At 39.7% G+C, this 17,529-nt stretch overlaps 1 protein-coding gene across 4 annotated transcripts in view; it reads left to right on the top strand.

The window, feature by feature from the left end:
• MRTFA (myocardin related transcription factor A) overlaps positions 1-17,529 on the top strand; it is a 192,814-nt gene that overhangs the window by 67,718 nt on the left and 107,567 nt on the right. For all 4 annotated transcript variants that reach the window (XM_088025383.1, XM_028115594.2, XM_028115589.2 and 1 more), the window contains one exon: positions 10,360-10,621. Coding sequence is in view for 2 of the 4 variants with exons in the window: in XM_028115589.2 (XP_027971390.1) it covers positions 10,360-10,621 (262 nt within the window). In the remaining 2 variants the exon portion in view is untranslated. The remainder of the gene's footprint in view (positions 1-10,359; positions 10,622-17,529) is intronic.

Genomic DNA, 17,529 nt, shown 5'->3' with positions numbered 1-17,529 from the left:
GAAAGCAGGGATGTTTTCTATCTGTTCCACTTCCAGTGCCTAGAACAGTGCCTGATCAATATATATTTATTGAGTGAGTTAATGGAAGTCTGGTCCACCACAGAAGGCCTTCTTAGGTGACCTAAGACTGAAAGGCAGTTTGGGCCACTCCATTGAGGGAAGATGTTCTCATGTATACCCAGCACCATTAGATTATGTTCTAGCTGCAGATATCTGGCGGGGGTTTGTCAAGAATGGTGTAGAGGTTATCAACAGAAAAAGAGTTGAGGGATGCCAGGTGGCTCAGTCGGTTGAGCGTCTGACTTTGGCTTAGGTCATGATCTCAGAGTCCTGGGATTAAACGCCAAGTCATGTACAGTGGGGAGTCTGCTTGTCCCTCTACTTCTCCCCCAGCTCGTGCTCTCTCTCATTCTCTGTCTCTAAAATACATAAATAAAATCTTTAAAAAAAGAAAATAGAAAAAGTTGAGCCTGGGGATAAAGTACATATTCTATTTGTCTTCTGTTTTTATTTATTTCTGCTGCTTCCAGCTGGTAAGTTCATGTCCCTTCATATAAGCCCTTGAGCCTACTTGTGTCTTTAAGTTTGGGGACAGCTGGTTGTCCCTCAGCATTATAAAGTTACAGCTTTATTGAGCTTCTTCTAAAATAGTATGAGTAGAAAGTACTGATACATAATTAGATACCCAGCTGTATATATAATTTTAGTAGTCAGAGGGATGGTCTAAGACCCAAAGTAGGCAATCTTGAGACTAGGAATTCCTGCATTACCAAGGGTGTCAGGTGTGATAGCAATATGTCATTCCCTTACGTCTGTACCTCTTTCTCTTTCTCTTACTCTCCCTACTTTTTTCCTTTTGTTCTCTTCCTATTGTATTCTTTTCTGTTTCTCTCACTCTACCTTCATTTCCATGTTTTCCTTCCCAGGTACCTAATGGAAACTCAGATACATTTCCATTACAGGTTTCCCCTGCTCTCTGGAAGTGGAGTGTTCCTATGAAACCTTCCTTTCCTTCACCCTCTGCAACCAAACACAAACACATCCTGTCACATGTAAATTCTGCCTCATTCATCCCACATGAATTCAACAAAGATCTGAGTTCCTTCTCTGTACCAGGTGTGGTTTTGTGTTGTGTGGCAGTTACCTTCTTTCTACATTTACTACCCAAATTCAGGATCTCAACAGGTTACACTTTGCCTAATGAAGTAGCTTCGGAACTTTTCCCCCAATCTTATGTTCCTTTTTTTCAATCCAGTATTTACCCCACTGCCAGATTAATTCTCTAAAGCAGGTTTGATGATGTAAACTCAGCTTGCTCGTCCAGGTACATCTCCCATAACTTGTACTTGAACTGGACTGCCCTTCTAGAACATAAATCCACACCTTCTCACATCTGTGTTCCTGTTCATGCTGTTCTATCTCCTGGGATAACATAAGCTCCCTGAGGACAGGAACTTTGTTTTATTCACTGTAGTATCTCTACAACCCAGAAATAATGCCTGGCATGTAGTAGGTACTCAGTACATACTTGTTGAAAGAATAAATGAAAAATAAGTGAAACCTGTCAGTCCTATTCGTTTTTTATGGCTATTCTCAAATATTAATATTACCTCTCTCAGGAAGCCTTTTCTGATCTTCTGTATATTTCTATTTAAACATAAATACCTACCTGTGACAAAACTTTCTTCCCTCTTTTTTCTTTATCAGTGCTTTGATTGTGTATATGATGTGGTTGCTGTGAGGATAATATAGTCAGTAAATTAACAAATATTTATTGAGTTTCTATTCTGTGTCAAGTATTATAGTTAATATATATTATAGTCAAGTTAATAAGACAAGTATTACAGTCAAGTATTATAGTCAAGTTAAAATACAAAGGGACAGGGCGCCTGGGTGGCTCAGTTGGTTAAGCGACTGCCTTCGGCTCAGGTCATGATCCTGGAGTCCCGGGATCGAGTCCCGCATCGGGCTCCCTGCTCAGCAGGGAGTCTGCTTCTCCCTCTGACCCTCTTCCCTCTCGTGCGCTCTATCTCTCATTCTCTCTCTCTCAAATAAATAAAAAAATCTTAAAAAAGTTTAAAAAAATACAAAGGGACAAAATTCCTTTGCTCAATAAACTTAGCATCTAGTGGAGGATCAATCCATTATAATAGTAGTAAAAGTAAGCAGTAGTAGTAGCAAACCTGGGATCTTATGGAAGCTGGTCTATAAGAAGGGGATGGATAGTAGGGAGATGGGGGTAGGTTGGGGAGGAAGAGACAATTCTAGGTGGTCACATGTAGAGAGCAGCATAACAGGTACATATGGTTGGAGCAGAGGGTGCTTAAGAGAAGTGGTGAGAAGTGAAGAACTACTCTGAAGGGCCTTGTACTGTTTTAAATGAAGAGGCAGTGTTATACTGTTACCATTAACCACTTTGTTGGGAGAAGAGAGAAAACTTAGCTGACTGATGCCCTATAGAATGACCAGGTGGAGCTGAAAACCTGAAGTGAGCAAAGGCCATAGCTTCATGGAGCTTCCTGAAAAAAATTACTTGGGAGATAAAACTTCCGTTGCTTGAAATGTCTTCATACAGTTGATTGATAGGCTGTATAGCAATTCTCATTCGAAAATAAATTTTTCTTTTCAGAATTTGAAGGCATACTGTACTATCCCACTTTCCAGTGTTGATGTCATTTACCATATCTCGCAGTTTTGTGGGTAAGGAATTTAGGCAGGGCTTAGCTTAGGGATTCTTCTGCTCCGCATGGTATTAACTTGGGTCCACATGGTGGCATTCAGCAAATGACTGGGCTTGTCTGGAGGGACCAAGCGTGTAAATGCCTGACACTTTGGTGGGGATGTCTAGAAGGCTAGTCTCAACTGGATCCATATTCCTTTCAGGATAGTCTTTAGACAACTTTTTTTTTTTTTTTTTAAGATTAGAAAATTAAAAAAAATTGTTTTATTAAAGATTTCATTTTTAAGTAATCTCTACATCCAATGTGGGGCTTGAACTCACAACCCAGATTTCAAGAGTTGTGTACTCTACTGACTGAGCCAGCTGGGCGCCCCTAGACTTCTTTTTATGGTTTCTCCAGCAGAGTAGTTAGACTTCTGTCTGGGAACACAGGGCTCCAAGAGACCAAGATAAAAGCTACCAGTTTCTCAAAAATCTATACCTGGAACTGGCATAGCATGACTTCACTCTACTCCGTTGGTAAAGGCAGTCAGGCCAGCTCAGATTCGGTGGAGGGGAAATAGACCTTACTTATCAGTGGGACAAGTGTCAGAGAATTTGCAGCCACACCACTCTTCCATGTGCCTTCCACTCTTTTTAGGTAGATGTTATATTTTTCTGTTTCTTTTAGTCCTTGGTTTTAGATGATTTCTATGATGAAGAGGTAAGGGAAAGGCCGTTTATATGCCGTCGCTAGATATCTGAGTAGTTTTTAAGACATCTGAAGATAATGGGGGTGATAGTGACAGAGATAAGGGCAAGACTTGATATTTTCCTCACTTCCTGTGGGACCCAGGGCAGTGCCTAGTACATACATAATAAACTCTCAGAAAGTTCTTGTTCTTGAATTCCTTTGTGTCAGATTCATCTGTATATATATGTCTGCTTAGACAGTAAGAGTAAGATTTTGGTTTATCTACTATTGAAGATAAATCAAGGAAAATAAGAACCTATCCATCTAAAGGGAAGTTCACTAATAGATTAAAACAGTTTTTATACAGAATTTTTTTTTCAGGGAACCATATCATTTGGTTGCATAAATTAACTCAGTCATAGGTCATAATAAAAAAAATCCTGCTAGTATATACTTTTTTAGAGTTATGAGCTGTCTGCCTGAGCTCTTCCATTTCTCTAACACATTTTGTGTTTTTGCTTCTAGTTACATATGCCACTCGGCACCAGCAGAAGGCATGTAGCCCAAAAAGGGGGTGGGGTGGAGAAAAGATGAGGCGGAATCAAGCCAGCAAGAGAGTGAAACAGATGGGTTGTGGGAGATGACCCTGCCCCCATGTTGTTTTTGTTCTGGCTGCTACTGATCACATGTGAATCAGCAGCCAAGAAATTGGAGTTGGTGATCCTATGATGAAAAAAAAGTCTGATCTCGGACTGAGTGGAATTATAAATTTACAACACTAAAACATAGATTTTTTTTCTTTTGGTTCTTTTAATTTACTTTTCCTCTGAGACATTTCAGAAAGTATTTTGTTTGAGATACAACTTTTTTATTTTTCTAAATAATACAATACATATAATCTGAGATAAATATTACACTTTTAGGTTCTTTTTCATGCAGGTTATACCGTAAATAAAATTTTAAGAGTATTTAGTAATTGGTAGAGGAGACATTTTAATACATGGTGACTATACCTCCACATTTTTGGATCTTGTCTCTAGATTGTCAGTTTACTAGGACTTTCTTCTGTGGGCTGTTTAAAAATGAGTAGAAAGTAATATATTTGCTAGAAATAAATCTTCCCAATATATACGTATTTTATGCTAAATATTCTTTTCTTTTGTCAGTGCTTGATTTTGACTTTTATTTGGCTTATTTTCTAAGGTCAAGGTCAAGATTGAGGACACCTTGCTTTATGTCTTACCAAGTCTTCACTTTGTTCTATGGAATAACCTTATTGTTTTTTTAAAAGATTTTATTTATTTATTTGACAGAGGAGACACAGCAAGAGAGGGGACACAAGCAGGGGGAGTGGGAGAGGGAGAAGCAGGCTTCCCGCGGAGCAGGGAGCCCGATGTGAGGCTCGATCCCAGGACTTTGGGATCATGACCTGAGCTGAAGGCAGACGCATAACGACTGAGCCACCCAGGTGCCCCTGGAATAACCTTATTTTTTTAAAAAAGCATTATAAGCATGTTATCTAGCATACACACATGTAGAGAGAATAATAGTATGAGTCTCCATGTACCCAATACTCAGCTTCAACAGTTACCAACATTCTGCCACTCTTGTTTCATCTAACCCCCCCATCCCCTGGCCTGTGATTTTATGGAAGAGTTTCGTTGTAATGCAGTTTAATAATGGTATTTTAAAAGGATATATCCTGAAACTTTTGAAATCAGTAATATATATATGTATTTTAATTTGACAGAGAGAGAGAGAGAGAGCAGGAACACAAGCAGGGGGAGTGGGGGAGGGAGAAGCAGGCTTCCCCCTGAGCAGGGAGCCCAATGCAGGGCTCAATCCCAGGACCCTGAGATCATGACCTGAGTCAAGGCAAACGCTTAACGACTGAGCCACCCAGGTGCCCCTGAAATCAGTAATTATTGAAAACATTAATAGATACCACCATAGCATGTAATTTACCCAATAAAAGTATGTGGTAAAGTATACATATGAAAATTTTAAGTGATCTCCAAGCCCTTAATGATCCCATAAATATGGAACTTAATCAGTTACTAAGCTATTAAACTGCTTTATTCCATTCAGAATTTATTTTTTCAGATTTTCTCAGTAAAGAGTTTTTCATTTTTTTTTTTAAGATTTTTTTTTATTTATTTGACAGGGAGAGACACAGTGAGAGAGGGAATACAAGCAGGGGGAGTGGGAGAGGGAGAAGCAGGCTTCCCGCTGAGCAGGGAGCCGGATGCCGGGCTAGATCCCAGAACCCTGGGATCATGACCTGAGCTGAAGGCAGACGCTTAACGACTGAGCCACCCATGTGCCCCAAAGCAGTTTTTCAGATGGCTTTTTCTTTCATTCCAGACATTGACAGGCACAATCATAATTGCATCACTACAGATTTTGACACTCCTGGGATGCCTGGGTGGCTCAGTCGTTAAGCGTCTGCCTTCGGCTCAGGTCATGATCCCAGGGTCCTGGGATCGAGCCCCGCATCAGGCTTCCTGCTCTACGGGAAGCCTGCTTCTCCTTCTCCCACTCCACCTGCTTGTGTCCCCTCTCTTGCTGTGTCGTTCTCTGTCAAATAAATAAATAAAATCTTAAAAAAAAAAAGAATTTGACACTCCTTTAATCTATTAAAAATGTGTGTGTGTGTATGTATATATATATTTTAAAGATTTTATTTATTTGAGAGTGCGAGCAGGAGCAGGGGGGAGGGGCAGAGGGAGAGGGAGAAGCAGACTCCCCACTGAGCAGGGAGCCTTGACATGGCAGGGCTCAATCCCAGGACCCCTAGATCATGACCCGAGCCAAAGGCAGACACCTAACTGACTGAGCCACCCAGGCACCCCTAAAAAAGTATGTGTTCTAAGAAAATCACTTTTTAAACTTAGTTTTTCCCTTCATGCCTAGTCCTAGACCTAGGTTGACTTTCTTGTGGGGGCCATTTTCCACACTTCAATTTTTTTTTTTTTTATATTTTCTGGAAGTACTGATTATGTGTATTAAGTGCATGCCAGAATTACAGACTCATGCAGTTTAAATTCAAGCTTCATTTTTAAAAAAGCTTGGTGGGCGCCCGGGTGGCTCAGTCGTTAAGCATCTGCCTTCAGCTCAGGTCAGGATCCCAGGGTCCTGGGATCGAGCCCCGGTTGGGCTCCCTGCTCAGCGGGAAGCCTTCTTCTCCCTCTCCCACTCCCCCTGCTTGTGTTCCCTCTCTGCTGTGTCTCTCTCTGTCAAATAAATAAAATTGTTTGGAAAAAAACAAAAAGCTTGGTATTCTGTGATGGATTTTTATCGTTCCTTGAGTAGTAACATGTGTAAATATCGAATCTGAATCTCAGCAATAATAATAATATAATTCAAAGTAATAGGAGGAAGGTTGTTCTGAATTAGTGAGACCTAAATTTTAAGAATAGATGTTTTATTCTTTCAAGCTCAATGAATAATATGAGTTAACTTAGTAAATTAGTAAATTACCTTTTTAGGTAAATTTTTCAGTTTTCTAGTGGGAGGTATGAACTCATAATCAGGAGTGATTTCACAACTTTCTTTCCCCAGTTTTACTGAGCTATAACTTACACACAACACTTTTGAGTTTAGTGTTTAGCATGAGGATTTGACTTACATATACTGTGAAATGATTGCCACCATATGTTTGGTTTTAACATCCATCACCTCATATAGATACAAAAACAAAAAGAAGTGTTGTTTTTTTTCATTGTGTTGAGGAACTTTTAGGATTTAGTCTCTTAACAACTGTGAGATACACCATACAGCAGTGTTAACTGTGGTCTCATGTTGTATATTACATCTCCAGGACTTACTTATCTTTAATTGGAAGTTTCTACCTTTTGACCACCTTCATCCAAATTTCCTCCCCCCCCACCTTGTAACCATAAATCTAAGTGAGATCATACATTGTCTTCCTCTGACTTACTTCACTTAGCATAATGCCTTTGAGGTTCATCCACGTTGTGGCAAATGGCAGGATTTCCTTCCTTCCTTATGGCTGAATGGTATTTTATTGTATATTAACAGTTGTTTATACAAAACCTGTTACTGTATGTGAAGCTACTTTTCCTGGGTCTTAGGGCTGAAGTTTTGATACTGTCCTCCTCCTACTTTCCTTTAGGACTCACGAGTTCTTGTTTTTTAAAAAACACACATCTCCATGCGCATGTGTGTGGATGTGTGAGCATGTGCACATATGTATCAGGGTAGGGAAAGGGTATTGAGGACTGCTGTCCTAAGGAGTTTGGGTCTCAGAGGATCCTTGAATATCATAAAATTGAATCTTTTAGTCTAAAAAGGCTGCTGTTAAGGAAAACAAACATGCTCTTTCAGAGTCGGTGGTAAAGAGTACTGAGCCAAGGGGCGCCTGGGTGTCTCCGTTGGTTAAGCGACTGTCTTCGGCTCAGGTCATGATCCCAGGGTCCTGGGATCGAGTCCCTCATCGGGCTCCCTGCTCGGCAGGAAGCCTGCTTCTCCCTCTCCCACTCCCCCTGCTTGTGTTCCCTCTCTCCGTGTCTCTCTCTGTCGAATAAATAAATAAAATCTTTAAAAAGTACTGAGCCAGATGGATTAATCATGTATAACAATTTTTTCCCCTAGTGCACACAGAGACACAGCTTAAATGGTTAAGTCACAGGCAAGATGGGAAAAAAATTCTTTGAAGGTTAGATTCTGGATTTTCTTAGACGTCTGTGGTTTTCTAATTCCTAAAATTGTTCAAGCCCTAAAAAAATCCTTTTCCATTGTTTGCCCATACTATCTTAGAATATTAAGTTCCTAGTATTGAATCCCTAACTTTTTTTCTTTTGAACTTGCCTCACTCAAGTCTTCTTCCAGCCTTTTTGGAGTAGAGAGTCCTTTTTTTTTTTTTTTTAAAGATTTTATTTATTTGACAGAGAGAGAGACAGCGGGAGAGGGAACACAAGCAGGGAGAGTGGGAGAGGGAGAAGCAGGCCTCCCGCCGAGCAGGGAGCCCGATGCGGGGACTTGATCCCAGGACCCTGGGACCATGACCCGAGCCAAAGGCAGACGCGTAACCACTGAGCCACCCAGGCTCCCCAAGAGTCCTTCTTAATATCTTTGTTCTTTTTAATGTCAATCCCCCATCTTCCTTGCTCTAATCTGGATCTTTTCCAATCCATTTTATATTTATGAGGTGTATCAGTCAGAACTATGACCATGTTTGGGCACACTGTAGCCTTATATGAAGATAGAATGTGATGGTCTTTTTACTTTTTAGTTTTTAATGCCTTTCTTCATTTCGTGGTTTTTCAGTATTTTATTGGTTTCCTCATCTCCAAATTAAAGTGTTCACTGAAGCCTACAGGGAATTCCTAGGTCCTTTTTCTAGATTAAGAACTATAGCTTTTTTGGGATGCCTGGGTAGTTCAGTTGGTTAAGCGTCTGCCTTCAGCTCAGGTCATGATCCCGGGGTCCTGGGATCAAGTCCTGTGTTAGGCTCCTTGCTCAGCGGGGAGCCTGCTTCTCCCTCTCCCTCTGCCCCTCCCTCTGCCCCTCCCCCTGCTTGTGCTCTCTCTCTCTCTCTCTCTCTGACAAGTAAATAAAAAAAAAAAAAGACCTGTAGCTTTTTCATTATACAAACAATATATATGTGTTTTAGAGAAATTTGGAAACTAAAGAAAGTAAAAAGAAAGAAAATTGTTCATAATCCAGTCAAAACCCATTTTGTGTTTTTGGTGTATCTCCTTATTATCTCTTTTTCCTCTGGATAATATTTTTATATATGAGTATGCATTTTCATATCTTTTCTTACACATTAGATCATTTTTTATATTTTAAATGCTTTATAAAAATAATTCTTAACTGCATAGTAGGGTTCAGTGAATGAATAAATTCCTAATTCACTTAACCCTGAGTCCATGCTATGCTTGTTTTTTTCTTTTTTAGGCCATGCTATGGTTTAATGAAAAGATGCTATTGAAAATATTTTCGTGTTATAATGTATTCTTTATCATTTTTACAGATCTTAGTCCATGGTATGGTTTAATGAAGAGATGCTATTGGAAAGATTTTTGTGTTATAATGTATTCTTTATCATTTTTACCGATCTTGTTCTTATGTTGCCAGGTGTCTTATTTTTAATAACCCATTTCTGGGTATTATGATTAAATATTCATGTAAGTTAAAATAGTTGGGCAAATATCTATCATCAGACATACATCTCTTTTTTTTATGAAATCTAATGGCTTGGACATTTTTTTTCTTTCAGGTAAGCTATACACTCAGCGTGGGGCTTGAACTCACAACCCCAAGATCAACAGTCCCATGCTTTATCAACTGAGCCATCCAGTCGCCCTGGGAATTATTTTCTTAAAGAAATTTTCTCCCCCAGATAATGTTGGTACACTATAACACTTTAATACCTTTTGGATACTCATTAAAGTGTTATTTCTCAAGGTACTTCCCCTTGGTAGTTGGAGGATAACATTTATTCCATAACTATTTCTCCGGTCACTATATCCTTTTATCCCAATATAAGTTGTGTGTGCTGCTTTTATTTCAATTGAATGTTGTCCTCCTGAGTGATGTAGTTGAGGACAGTATCAGACTTGAAATCACATGCACTCTGTGAGCATAGTAAATATTAATTACTTAATTTAAAAAAGATTTTATTTTATTTATTTTAGAGAGAGAGACCAAGAGAGCACAAGCAGGAGGGACAGAAAGAGAGGGAGAGAGAATCTGAAGTAGGCCTCCCTGCTGAGTGCAGAGCCCATTGTGGACCTTGATCTCGTGACCCTGAGATCACAACCTGAGCCGAAACCAATTGTTGGACGCTTAACTGACTGTGCCACCCAGGCACCCCAGTAAATATTAATTTAAAAATGGTGCTGCCTTACTTTAGAGAAAATGCTTAAGATTAATGGTAGCTTGCCAGTAATATAATGTAGAATAGTATTCAGCATATGTCCAGTGGAATAGTCTCTCTTCATAGTGACATCTAAACTTTTGTCTGCCCTTCCATTTCCAGGTTGCCATCACGAAAGCCAAAGTGGATTTCTCCAGTGTAGTGTGCCTGCCCCCTTCCGTCATTGCTGTGAATGGGCTGGACGGAGGAGGGGCTGGCGAAAATGATGATGAACCAGTGCTGGTGTCCCTGTCTGCGGCCCCCAGCCCCCAGAGCGAAGCTGTTGCCAATGAACTGCAGGAGCTCTCCTTGCAGCCCGAGCTGACCCTAGGCCTCCACCCTGGCAGGAATCCCAATTTGCCTCCACTTAGTGAGCGGAAGAATGGTGAGTACATACGGAATTATTGCATTGCCTAATTTGAACCAAGGTCTTCATGTTCTTGTTATAGATGATTACTTTATTTCATGTCTCTTGAAAGTTTCTTTAATCTTACTGTTTTTTATGAAATAGAGAAATAGGAAGTTTAGGTGATCATTATAAACCCTACATTTCCTGCCTGGGTTATTACAACTGCTTTCTGATTTGTCTTTCTACTTCTCTGCTTCTCCCTCCCAATCCCTTCCATAAATTCATTAATTCAGCAAATACTTATTGAACATCATTGTCATAAACTAAGATTAGGGGTTAAATGATAAATAAGCCTTTGTCATTAGGAAACTTATTCTATAGCTTGTCAGTAATCTTTTAGACCTCCCTAGCTTAATACTTTTCAGTGACTGCTTTATAGGATAAAAATAAAAGCCGTGTTTTATAAGGCTTGCAGGGTCTGGTCTCTTTCTGTTTCATTAGCTTCTTCTCTTATCATTCCGCATTTTTAGTCTTTGCTTTTTAAGTTTTTTTTAAAAAAAGATTTTATTTATTTATTAGCGAGAGAGCACACACCCATATTGTGAGTAGGGGGAGGGGCAGAGGGAGAGGTAGAGAATCTCAAGAAGGCTCCTTGCTGAACACAGAGCCTGACAATTTGGGGCTCAATCTCACGACCCCATGACTCAGGTCATGAGATCATGACCTGAGCTGAAATTAAGTCAGACGCTTAACTGACTGAGCCACCCAGGCACCCCTAGTTTTTGCTTTTTATTTTATTTTTAAAGATTTATTTATTTATTTTGAGAGAGAGAGACTGAGCATAGAGGGTGGCACAGAGGAAGAGGGAGAGTGAGAGAATTTCAAGCAGATTCTGAGCTGAGCATGTGGAGCCCTGGGTGGGCCTCAGTCCTATGACCCTGAGATCATGACTTGAATCAAAACCAAGAGTCGGACACTTAACCAACTTTGCTGCCCACGTGCCCCAGTTTTTGCTTTTTAGTACTGTTTACAACCATGCACTGTTACTTCAAACTTTTAATGAAAAAAAATTATAATTTCTTATAAAAACTTAAGGTTTCAGAAAAGGTGTAAATAGTAATATAGCAAATACTTATGTACTTACATACCATCTGGCTTATGTACTATTTTCCATGGATCTCCGTCTGTTCCCAGGGTAACTGCTGCCCTGAATTTGATATTATATGGCCAAGTAGTTCTGTATTTTTTTAACATATTAATATATTCCTAATAATTCTAAGATATTATTTCTCATTTTTTATATCACATATATATTTATTGGAGAGAGAATTATATGTATTCTTCTGCAACTTGTGTTTATTGTTCAAAATTTATTTTCCTGTGAGTTATTAAAGATATTCTGTAAGTTCATCTCATCTAATCTATGAATCATTATTTATCAGTAGTCCTACTTTTCTGTACTGATCTTTAGTGTCAGCCTTACCTGTTTCTCAGTGTGCATGAGTTAGTTTTTATGCCCTTTGTTCTGTTTCATTGGTCTCTGTTCACCTCTGTGTTGTACTACATCATCTTAGTTACTGTTGCTTAATGATGAGTCTTGTTGCTTGTTATGATAGTCTTTCCTTGCCTTTTCTGTCTCCAGAGTTGTCTTGGCTGTTCTTGCCCTTTTTAATTTTCCATAACTTTAGAATCAGCTTGTGGAGTTATGCAAAAACAAACAAACAAAAAAACCAAAAACCTCATTTTTTTCTCCATTTTATTATGAAAAATTTCAAATGCAGAGTTTTACAACGAATACCTTTATGTCCACCTCTTAAATTCTACCATTAACATTTTGTTATACTTACTTTGTAACATATCTATCTATCCTTCTATCAATCCATCGTATTTTTTACATTTCCAAGGAAATTGCAGACACTAGCACACTTTCATTTTATTGACGTATATAGTGTTAATATAGAATAACACACAAATTTTAAGTGTCCTGATTATTGAATTGTCACAGAGCTTACATACCTGTGTTTAATTGCTACTTTGTTAGGAGATATTCCTAGCACCCATAACCATCTCATGTGCTTCTTCCCAATCAGTATTCCTTCTTTTTGCCCAAAGGAAAATACCATCCTCACTTCTAACACCATGAATTAGTTTTATTGGTTTCTAAACTTTATGTAAATGGAATCATGCTGTATGTGTTCTGTTGCTGTCTTGTTTTAAAATTCATTTGTGTTGAATTGTGTGTGGCTCTAGCTTATTTTCATTGCTATATAATTAATCCATTTTATGAATATAGTGGAATTTGTTTTACTTTTGGTGGGTATTTGGGTTGTTTTAGTTTGGGGCTATTATGAATTATGAATCAAGAAACATAAAATTCTTGTGTATGCCTTTTGGTGTACTTGTTGGGATTTTGATTTGAAATATATAACTTATAGGTTAATGGGGAGAACACACATTTTACATATTGGGTACTAGTTTTATCTGTCCATTAGTTAGGTTTTTTTTTTAAAGATTTTATTTATTTATTTGACAGAGAGAGACACAGCAAGAGAGGGAACACAAGTAGGGGGAGTGGGAGAGGGAGAAGCAGGCTCCCCACTGAGCAGGGAGCCCGATGCGGGGCTCGATCCCAGAACCCTGGGATCATGACCTGAACAGAAGGCAGATGCTTAACGCCTGAGCCACCCAAGCGCCCCTGTCCATTAGTTAGTTTTATCTCTCCAGTTAAATAGGTCTTCTTTGATGTCTTTCCACAGAGCTTACAATTTTCTCCATAAAGGTCATGCAAATGTTTTTTTGCATATGTCTTTTTTTGGGGGGTAGACATTATCAGTGGTATATTTTTATAAAATATTTTCTGACTGATGCTGGGGAATAGAAATACCAAACTTTTTAAAGTTTTTTTTTTTTTTTTAAAGATTTTATTTATTTGACAGAGAGAGACAAAGCAAGAGAGGGAACACAATCAGGGGGAATGAGAGAGGGAGAAGCAGGCCTCCCACTGAGCAGGGAGCCCGACATGGGACTCGATCCCAGGACCCTGGGATCATGACCTGAGCCGAAGGCAGACGCTCAACGACTGAGCCACCTAGGTGCCCCGAAATACCAAACTTTTTCAAAACTCCCGTGACTCTTCTACATTTATGCCCTCTATTTGAGATACCACTCTGTCCCTACTCTTCTTGCCAACTCTTACTTGTCCTTCAGCATTCTGTTCAGGCATCATTCCCTTTAAGAAGCCTGTCCTAACTCAGTGTTAGGTATCCTTCTTTTGATTTGACCAATTACCTTTTATCAGTATACTTCATCACTATATTGTAATCGGAATTCTCCTGTCAGCAGCATGAGTGAGCCTTTGGAAACTGAACTCAGACCCTGTTATGCTTCTCTCACAACCCTCAGTGTCTTCCTGTGAGGGTTACGATGAAATCATAGTTTTGTTTTTTTTGTTTTTTTTTAAGATTTATTTATTTATTTTAGAGAGAAAGTGAGAGAATGTGCCCTCAAGCTGGGGGAGGGGCAGATAGAATCCTTAAACAGACTACCCTGCTGAATGCAGAGCCTGATGCAGGGCTTGATCTCACAACCTTGAGATCATGATCCAAGCTGAAATCAAGAGCCAGATGCTCAACCAACTGAGCCACCCAGGCGCCCCAGTATGATAGTTTTAATGATGTGGGCCTGGTATCCTCTCTGACCTGATTTTTTCTTATCTCTGTCCCCTCGCTTAGTCTACTCTGATTTAGCCACACTGACTTTCTTGCTGTTTCTTGAACACATCAAGCATGCTTCTGTCCCAGGGCCTTGGTACTTGCTGTGCTTTTACTGAGGTTCCTGCACAAATGTCATTTCCTCAGGGTCATTTCCTCAGGGAAGCCTTCCCTACCTGACTTATCTTAAATAGCACCTCCCATTACTCTCTGTCCTCCTCTGTTTTTTTCAAGCACTTATTATTATGGTGTGTGTGTGTTTGTATATGTGTGTGTATATATTTATTGTCTATATTCCCCTGCCTTTGGTAGTTTGTTTCACAAGGCCAGTGGGCAACCAATAAATATTTGTCGAATGAATAGATGAATGGTTTACTTATTTGTTCCATTAGAGGCAAGAACTCTGTTTTTACATCCATAGTGGGAAATGTAATGGAAACTCAGACAGTTTTTATTTTGGGAAATAATGGACACTCAAGCATTTTTTTGGTGTTCTTTTCTCATTTCTCATTTTTATTTTTCTTCCCCAAGATGGCAGAGACTTCAGCTTATTTATATGGTAAGGGGAAAGAGTCCGGAGGGAAAAGCTGAAGAAAGAAAAGGCGAAAGGGTAACTGAGATGATGTGAGGGGATGGGATTTAAAGGTATTGGCTCTGCCTTGAGCACAGGTAAGGGCTATGATTCCTCTGGGGTAGGAGGAATGGCAGTGAAGGTGATGACAGACGGCAAACAGCAGACCGCTAAAATCTTGGGCAGGAAGTGGAGGAAATTGATGCTGACAGCTGTGAGGGTCTCAGGGGAGTCAAGAGCAGCTGTTGCAGGAGTGTTGGTGCATCTTCAGCCTTTCTCTCTGAACTCTAGCATATAAATCAGTTGAGCTTTTTCCCTATTTTGAATCAACAACTTTCTAACCTTCCTAAGATTCTGAAAGAGCAGGTTATATCATTCTACTTTCCCACATTCCAGAGACTTCACTGTGTTCTGGCTTCTGTCCCTATCTCTCTTCAGAAACTGCTATCACTGAAGTCATTAGTGTTCTTGTAGATCAAATAGGCACTCTTCATCCTGTTTGACCTCTTTGTAGCATTTGACATGATTGACCACTCCCTCCGACCTGCAACTTTTCCTCCACTGACATCAGTGACGTTATTACTCTTCTTGGCCTTTTCAAGTCTGCTTTTATATCCACTCTCTTTTCTGCTCAGACCTTTTGCCACCTTTCTCTACCCACCTCTTAAATTTTGTTACTCCCCAGTGTTGAGCTGTAGGGCTCCTTTACTTCTTACTCTGTATTTTTATTTTGAATGATTTCCCCCAGAACTTTGGCTCTAACCACCATCAAATGCAGTTGGTTGATGCCTGTATTACATCTCCAGGTCCGGTCTCTCCCCCAAGCTGCAGACTCCTGTGCTCAGCTGTCCAGCACCTCCGTAGGATATGCTGCAGACTCCGTATGTTTGGAGTCTTAACTCCTCATCCACCTGTAGTTCCTGCTGAGTTCTCTGTTGTAGGAATTGGCACCTCCCTCCACCTAGATGTTCAAATAAGGGGTTGTCTTATTTTGTTTTCTTCCTAAATGGAAACTTTAAGAGTTTTGTTTTATAATCAGATAAAATGTAGGAAAAAGAAGGTAAAAATTTCCTCATAGTTACACAGTTCAGTGATAGCCAGTGGCAGCAGTTAATATTTTTTTCTGTCAGTTTTTGTGTGTTCATTTATTTATTCTTACACACATATACTCTGTGTAACTTATTTTCATGTAATTTTATTTCATGAGATTTTCCTATATCATTCAGTGGTCTTAAAAACATTTTTCCCTCCACTTCATATTTGAATTGTGTATTGAATTGTGTATCTGTAACAGTTAGCCAGTCTCCTATTATAAGACCTTAATTGTTTTTATTTTTTTTCTGTTATAAATAATACTGCAGTAAACATCTTGGTATATAAATCTTGGTGTAAGTAACTGTAGGACATACTCTTAGAAGTAGGTGGCAAGATATGGACATAAAGTTTTTCCCTTCTTGTTGTGAAAGTAACATGTTTGGGTATGAAGTTTTTACTTTTTTAAGTCACTGTTTCCAAATTGTCCCGCAGAAAGATGATAGCATGCTAATTTTGGAAGTAATTTTTTTATTCCATCTCTCTTCTACCTGCTTCCTCTTTCTTCCCAGCCACCAGCCACCAACTTTTTTACATTCTGCAGTGTTCATATCTACTGAATTCATTCTTTTCTTGCCATCTTTACAACTGCCACTTAGTGCAGATTCTTAATAATGCCTTTCTCGGGGGCACCTGGGTGGCTCAGTCGTTAAGCGTCTGCCTTTGGCTCAGGTCATGATCCCAGGGTCCTGGGATCGAGCCCCACATCAGGCTCCCTGCTCAGCGGGAAGCCTGCTTCTCCCTCTCCCACTCCCCCTGCTTGTGTTCCCTCTCTGTGTCTCTCTCTGTCAAATAAATAAATAAAATCTTTAAAAAAAAAATGCCTTTCTTGGATTACTGCAGCGATGGCCTTTTAACTGGTCTTACCTTGTTTCTAATCTTGTCCCTGTGGCCCCTGGGATGATTTTTCTAAATGATAAATGAGGTTCCTGCTCTCCTGGTTGAAATCACTTCGTGGTTCCCCTTTCCTCCAGGGTAAAGCTTATTATGTTCTTCAGGATGGTAAACCAGGTCCGTCAAAGCCAGCTCCTGCCCCGCCCCTCATCTCTTCCCACTTACACTAAAAGATTTGGGATTTCCCAAAGAGATAGACTTTCACATCTCAGTTTCACTTCGTATCCTGTTTTTTTTTTTTCCCCCCTTCCCTGAATGACTTTTCTCCTCCTAACATTTCCATCTAGTCAGGAATCAGGGGAAGGTGCCGCTTCCTTCAGGGTTCTTCCTTAGACTGCCAGCTTGGGCTAGGGGTTTGTTCTTTCAGTGTTCTTCCAAACTACCCTGTGTGTAATATCTACTTGTTTTTTATTATATTTGACTAGAAGAGAAGCTTTCTGAATGCAGGGATTATGTCTGTTTTACTTATTGTGGTATTGTTGGTACCTAGTCAAAAATTTTAGTGTGCTGATGAATCAGCTAGAGTGCCTGTTAAATGCAGACTCCAGTGTAGATCTGGGAGAGGCCTGAGGTTCCACGTCTCCAACCAGCATGCAGGGGATGCCAGTACTGTTGGTCTGGAGGACCACACTCTGAGTAGCAAAGTCTTAGAATGTGATTAAGTGTTAGATGAATGT

This window comes from Eumetopias jubatus, unplaced genomic scaffold (genome assembly GCF_037043125.1).
Source record: "Eumetopias jubatus isolate StellerSeaLion01/CBP00866 unplaced genomic scaffold, mEumJub1_p1.0 scaffold_8, whole genome shotgun sequence".
In the NCBI taxonomy this organism is placed as follows: domain Eukaryota; kingdom Metazoa; phylum Chordata; class Mammalia; order Carnivora; family Otariidae; genus Eumetopias; species Eumetopias jubatus.
Note: the sequence above shows the minus strand (reverse complement) of the source record. Positions and strands in the feature narration are given on the sequence as shown.